Source organism: Aotus nancymaae, unplaced genomic scaffold, assembly GCF_030222135.1.
Source record: "Aotus nancymaae isolate 86718 unplaced genomic scaffold, 86718_ANA_hifiasm-v0.15.2.pri h1tg000040l, whole genome shotgun sequence".
In the NCBI taxonomy this organism is placed as follows: Eukaryota; Metazoa; Chordata; class Mammalia; order Primates; family Aotidae; genus Aotus; species Aotus nancymaae.
In genome coordinates, this window is record NW_026988454.1 from 23,658,527 (window position 1) to 23,665,683 (window position 7,157).

Genomic DNA, 7,157 nt, shown 5'->3' on the forward strand with positions numbered 1-7,157 from the left:
CTCTTGTCTCAAAAAAAAAAAAAAAAAAAAAATTTAACTCCTAGTACCTCAGAATGGGACTGTATTTGGAGACAGTGCCTTTAAAGAGGTAATTAAGTTACAGTGAGGTCCTATGAGTGAGCCCTAATCCAATATGACTGTTGTCTTTATAAGAGATTAGGACACAAACAGGCACAGAAGGAAAGCTATGTGAAGACACAGAGAGAGCCAAGCAGAGACACCTCAGAATGAAACCAGCATGCCAATACCTTGCTCCTGGATGTCCAGCTCTAGAACGGAGAGAAAATCTCTGTTGTTTAAACCACCAGTGGTACTTCTGTTACAGCAGCATTAGCAAACTAATATACCTTGACTTTTAATTCATACACATAAGGGCATTTTCCATTTACCTCCAAAGGCTTTTGAATTTGAGAAATTCTCTCATATTCTTAGAATCATTCTTAATGATATAGAAATAGTATTAGATTAACTTTCATGGCATGGCTTTGTTTGACTAACTCTATCACAATTTCCATAAGGATTCTATTGACGATTCTAAACTCATGTGGAAAGGCAAAAGATCAAGAATGTCAATACATTCATAAAAGAAAAAAAGTGTACAGGCCTTCACCCAATCAGATATCGAGACCTACTATAAGGGTTCAGTAATTAAGACCCTGTGCCACTGGTAAAGGTATAGACAGATAGATTAATAGAATAGAATGCCCAGATCTATAAATATGTATAGATTTTATACATATAGATGTATTTAGAAGCAGTAAACGAGTAGAAAAAAGATGTATTATTTAATAAATGATTGGTTATTACTGGTAACTAGAGAGCCAAATAGGAAAATATTAAAAATTAGATCCCTAAATCAAAACAAAACAAAACAAAAACTTCCAGGTGGATTAAAGTCATAAATATGAAAAACCAAAATTCTAAAACTTTCAGAAGACAATAAAGGAAACTTTTTGTGTTCCCTTGGTAGGAAAGGGCTTTGCTTGACTTCATTTTCTAAACCAAATGCAGAAAACACAAACCATAAAGAGGGGCTGATAAATCTGACTACTTCAAACTTAACTTCTCTACAACAAAAGATATCCTAAAGAAAAAGTAAAGAAAAGCCATAGACTGAAAAAAAATACTTTCATTGCTTATAACCAGCAAGCCTAGTATCCTGAATAAATAAAGAGCTCCTAGGCCCAGCACGGTGGCTCATGCCTGTAATCCCAACACTTTGGGAGGCCAAGGTGGGTGGATCATCTGAGGCCAGGAGTTTGAGACCAGCCTGGTCAACATGGCAAAACCCTGTCTCTACTAAAAATACAAGAAGTAGCCAAGTGTGGTGATAAGTGCCTGTAATCCCAGCTACTTGGGAGGCCAAGGCATGAGAATTGCTTGAACCTGGGAAGTGGAGGTTGCAGTGAGCTGAGATCATGCCATGACACTCCAGCCTGGATGACAGAGCCAGACTCTGTCTCAAAGAAGAGCTCCTGAAGATGAATAAGAAAAATACAAACATCTAGTAGGAAATGGGCAAAGTACCTGAACATGCAATCACAGAAGCAGAAATACAATAGATCAATAAATAAAAAGAGCCCCAGCCTCCCTAGTTAATCAGGGATATGCAAATTAAGGCCAAAGTGAAATTCCATTCCATCCAACAGATCTGAAAAATTTAAAAATATCTGACAGCACCAAGTATTGGGAAGTATGTAGAGCAAAAAGAAGTCTCATCCTGCTGGTGGGAGAGCCAACTGATACAATCACTTTGGAAAGCAATTTGGCAACATTTAGCAAAGCTTGAAGACACTCATCCCTAAGTCTCAACAATTTTATTCCTATGTATTTGCCCTAGAGCAGGGGCCCGCAATCCCTAGGTACCAGTCTGTGGCCTGTTAGGAACTGGGTCACACAGCAGCAGGTGAGCGGTGGGCAAGCAAGCAAAGCTTCATCTGTATTTACAGACGCTCCCCATCACCGGCATTACCACCTGAGCTCCGCCTCCTGTCAGATCAGCGGCGGCATTAGATTCTCATAGGACCTTGAACCCTATTGTGAACTGCGTGTGTGAGGGATCTAGGTGGTGCACTCCTTATAAGAATCTAATACCTGCTGATCTGAGATGGAACTGAGGTGGGGATGCTTGCTCTGGGGAGCAGCTGCAGATACAGATTAACGTTAGCAGAGAGGCTGTCTGCACAGAGATCATAATAAATCAATTGCTTGCAGACTCATATCAAAACCCTATCAGTGAGTGGCAAGTGACAATTAAGCTGCATCTGGTGGCAGGCTTTAAGTCACAATTCAACACTTATTTTAGTCTGTTCATGGCCCATCCATCATTTTATTTACCAACTCCATCCATGCTTCTTCCTGCCACTTGTCTCAGTCACAGTTTTGCTAAGCACACAAGCTAACCCCAGCCAAAATGAGTAAAACACATACATCACTAGAGAGCTTCTTTGAAAAGGGGAAAAGACCCAATGATGAGACAGCAGAAGACTCTAAGACTGCCAACAAAAAGAAAGCTGCGTGTAAAATACCAAGAGTCCTACTTAAATTACAGGTTCATTGCAACATGTAATTCACATTCCCCAGGCTCACTTTGGTAACGGGCTATCCACTGAAACTATGAAAGCTTCAAAACTGCTTCACCACATGGAGACCAAGCACCTTGCATTAAAAGACCAGGTTTTAGAGTTTTTCAAAAGAAAAAAATTGAACACAAACAAGCAATTATTGAAGGCCACCACTTCATCAAATGTGTCTGTACTGAGAGCATCATTCTTAGTGGCCAACTGCATTGCTAAAGCTAAGAAACCCTTTACTATTGGTGAAGAGTTGACGCTGCCTGCTGCTAAGGACATCTGTTGTGAACTTTTAGGAGAGGGTGCAGATCAAAAGGGAACACATATTCCTCTTTGGCTAGCACCACAGCTAAACAAATTGATTAAACAGCAGAGGATACTGAGGCACAGTTGTTAGAGAGGATTAATGAGTCACCATGGTACACAATCCAGGTCAGTGAGTCCAACTATGTTGACAAGAAGGCAACAGCGCTTGTTTCGGTGGAATGTTTTCAGGAGGATGTGCATGAGGATTATAAGATGTGTACTTTTGTTACCAACCAACACCACAGCTGAAGAACTATTCAAGTCTTTAAATGACTACATATCAGGAAACCTGAATTGGCCATTTTGTGTTGGTATATGCACAGATGGAGCAGCTGCCATGACTGGACAGCTTTTTGGTTTCACTACGTGGGTCAAAGAGGTTGCTTCTGAATGTGTCTTTGCACTGTGTCATCCATGGAGAAATGCTGGCTAGCTGAAAAATGTCACCTGAACTTCACAACATTTTGCAGGATGTGATTAAAGTTATCAGCTACATCAAAGTACGCGCCTTTAACTCACTTCTGTTCGCACGGCTCTGTGAAGAGATGGATGCAGAGCACACTCATCTTTCTTATACACAGAGGTGAGATGGCTTTCTAATGGTAGATCACTGGCCAGAGTTTTTGAGTTATGCGAGCTGCCACAGAGCTTTCTTTTAGAAAAAACTGTCACCACTAGCAGCACATTTCAGTGACACAGGATGGGTCGCAAAACTTGCTTACTTGTGTGACATCTTTAACCTGCTCAGAGAACTCAATCTGTTACTTCAGAGGAGAACAACTGTGTTCAAGTTGGCAGATAAAGTGGCTGCATTCAAAGTCAACTGGAATTTTGGGGGCGACAAGTCAACATTGGGATTTTTGATGTTTTGAACAGATTTTGAAAGAGACGGAGCCAGGGCCTTCTTTGCCCCAGCCGGTGCATGATCACCTATCTCACATTCAGAAGAGTTTGGGCATTACTTCCCAACTACAAAAGATCTCTGAACTGGAAAGGAATGGATCCGTGACCCATTTGTGAAAAAGCCAGGTGAATCAACTTTGCCCATGCTAGAAGATCAACTGCTTGAGATTGCAAATAATGGTGGCTTGAAAAGTATGTTTGATACAATATCGAATCTCTATATGTTCTGGATTAGAGTCAAGGCAGCATATCCTCAGATTGCCACAAAAGCACTGAAAACCTGCTTTCATTTCCAACATCCTATCTTTGTGAAGCAGGGTTTTCTGCAGTGATAGAAACCAAGACAAGATTAGAGTAGACTGGACATAAGCAACATACTTCGGGTGCCACTGTCCCCCGTCACCCAGATGGGACTGTCTAGTTGCAAGAAATAAGCTCAGGGTTCCCAATGGTGCTACATTATGGTGAGTTGTACAATTATTTCATTAGATGTTACAATGTAATAATAATAGAAATAAAGTGCACAATAAATATAATGCACTCAAATCACCTGAAACAATTACCACCCCTTAACCCCCAACCGTGGAAAAATTATCTTCCATGAAACCAGTCCCTGGTGCCAAAAAGGTTGAGGACCACTGCCCTGGGGAAACTCCTTTACATGTGTATAAGAATATTTGTTGCAGCATTGTTTCTAATAGCAAAAATACAAAAATAAATGCCCATCATTGAGAAAGTGGACATGTCATGGTATATTCATTAAGTGACATACTATACAGCAGTAAAAATGAACTAAAGTTATATAATATGTAACATGAATACTGACAAGGGCAAAAAGCAACTTTTATAACAATAAAGACAGAGTGTTATACAGAGCTTTAAAACATGCATAACAAAAACATCTATTGTGCATGAATACGCAAACTTTCAGCAATTAAAAAAAAAGTTTCCATAGAAAAATGGCAAAATATCAAGGTTTGATACATCTCCCATAAGTATGCCTTATAAAATTCTCTACATTTTAGAAGTGAAACATTTGTTATAACAAAGTTTAAACAGCAGAATAAAACTATTTTCAAGTTATCTCTCTCAGTAGTGTTCCTTCTCTTCGGTTGTAATACAATTATTTATCAAATTCTTGTTTGGGATATATATATATATATTTTATTTTAAAAAAGGATCTTGTTTTTTTCAAGTAGCCTCTACCCATGTGAGGAAGTTATTAAACCAAAAATAGGATATAAAGCAATAGTAAGGAAGAGATGGATAACTTGCAAAGAGGAAGAAGAGTTTACATCTGTCTGGAGCAGCCAGAGAAAATTCTAGGGAGATGCATTTGAGCTGCCTTTAAGGTAGATGCGTTCACCAAGGGAACAGACATTCCAAGTAGAGGGTACAGCTTGCACAAGGAACTGGGGAATGGGCACAACAGGTAACATGGAGAAGTACAGTTGTCCCTCAGTATCTGTGAGTGATTGGTTCCAGGACTCCATGGATACCAAAACTAGAAGATGCTCAAGTCCCTGATATAAAATGGCTTGTATCTGCATATACACACATCCTCCCGTATAGTTTGTCTCTAGATTATTTAACAATACCCAATACAAAGTAAATACTATGTAAATATTTGTTATATTGTTTAGGGAATAATAACCTTTAAAAGTCTACACTTCGGTACACACTAATTTTTTTCCCAAATATTTTCAGTCGGGTTGGTTGAATCCACAAAACCCATTGAATGGAAGGGCCAAGTAGGGTGCGGTGAGGCATTGCAGTGAGGATATCAAAATAACTGGCTAGAGAGGAAGGAGGAGCTTGAGGTGGAAGCCGGAATGTGAGGAAAGTGGTAGTGTACTTGCTCACCAAACACCCTGGTTAGAGCTTAAATAACTCTTCTATGCTACAAACTCCTAAGCGACGTAGTTGGGACCAGAACTCGCGCCTACTGACTTCTGGGTAATCCATCCCCGGTAGCGAAGGGACTGTCGTCCCGCCACGATAGGTCCGAAATACACGAGAGTTTATTTTCGGGGTTGCTCGTAGTCCAGTCCGACTTGGGTTTCCCGTTTCCCAGCAGCCCCAAGCCAACCACGGATGCTTCCCGCCTCGCAGACATCACCCTCCACTAGGCACCTATATCGCTTTTAAAAGAAGACCGGGAGTTCCGGAAGCCGGCGTGCACGAACTCCGAAGACCAAGACCACAAGTCCCAGCATGCAACGCTCCCGGTTGAAAAGGGCTTCCCATAGCCACTAAGTGGACCATCATGCAACGCTCTATGAAGGGGCACGGCTCACTACAGGGGCGGCACACTCGTAGCGTCGCCTACCTCGGCAACTCCAATTCCGTGATAGATGTGCTTCCGCTTCCGCCTCTGAGCCCTATGAGCGAGAGTTACGCTACTTAGTCGCCGTGACGCCATTTTTCTGCGACCGCGCGGGCCCGGAGCTGCTGTGCGGTGGCCTCACTCCCGCTTGAAACGGTGGAGCGGTGACTTGTTTTCTGCGGCCTCTGACCTCGGAGCGAAGGGGAAAGCGGCGAGATGACGGACCGCTACACCATCCACAGCCAGCTGGAGCACTTGCAGTCCAAGTACATCGGCACGGGCCACGCCGACACCACCAAGTGGGAGTGGCTGGTGAACCAGCACCGCGACTCGTACTGCTCCTACATGGGCCACTTCGACCTTCTCAACTACTTCGCCATTGCGGAGAATGAGAGTAAAGCGCGAGTCCGCTTCAACTTGATGGAGAAGATGCTGCAGCCTTGTGGACCGCCAGCCGACAAGCCCGAGGAGAACTGAGACTGCCTTACCAACGCCGTGCGCGGCGCCTCTCCCAGCGTTCCTTCCGTTTGCCAAACCCCTCGAGTATTCCTGCGTCCAAGGGACCGGCTCTCCCTGGCTCCTGCGTCTAGCGCTTTCCGCGTATAGAAGTGCTTTCCAGGGAAGTCCCGCCTGACCCACCTTCATGTGGATCCTTTGGGACAGCATTGAGAGACCAGCGGGACCCCTGAGAAATGTGCCGGCGGAGAGGTCCTACAGCCGGCAAGCCTTTGAGAAGAGGGCGTGGCGCTGGAGTGAGATGGGATTTGGCGTCTCGTTTTTGGCTAATTGGTTGTCATTGGCTTTTTCCATAAAGTTTAGAAATCGTTCAGTCTCTTGGTGTGAACTTCCTATATTAGGGTGGAGGGCCCCGGAAAGAGCTCCAGGCACCAAGGTTCGCGAGAGTCCGAGCGGGAAACGGGTTTGGGTGAGGGTGCGCATGCCAGTGTCTGTGGCCAGGCACTTGGATCTGCCTGTATACCTTTATAGTGTTCCCCGACTGCCACTTCCTCCAAGAGCTTTATTTTCAGGCCCACAATGACTTCAGTATT

At 43.3% G+C, this 7,157-nt stretch overlaps 1 protein-coding gene across 1 annotated transcript; it reads left to right on the forward strand.

Moving 5' to 3' along the window:
• Positions 1-6,185: 6,185 nt before the first annotated feature.
• On the forward strand, positions 6,186-6,937 carry SF3B5 (splicing factor 3b subunit 5). The gene has a single exon (XM_012474523.3). The coding sequence runs from the start codon at positions 6,325-6,327 to the stop codon at positions 6,583-6,585; it is 261 nt and encodes an 86-aa protein (XP_012329946.1). The 5' UTR covers positions 6,186-6,324; the 3' UTR covers positions 6,586-6,937.
• Positions 6,938-7,157: the final 220 nt, after the last annotated feature.

Coding starts and splice junctions, on each gene's coding strand:
- SF3B5 (XM_012474523.3), top strand. CDS start 6,325: ATGACGGACCGCTACACCATCCACAGCCAGCTGGAGCACTTGCAGTCC.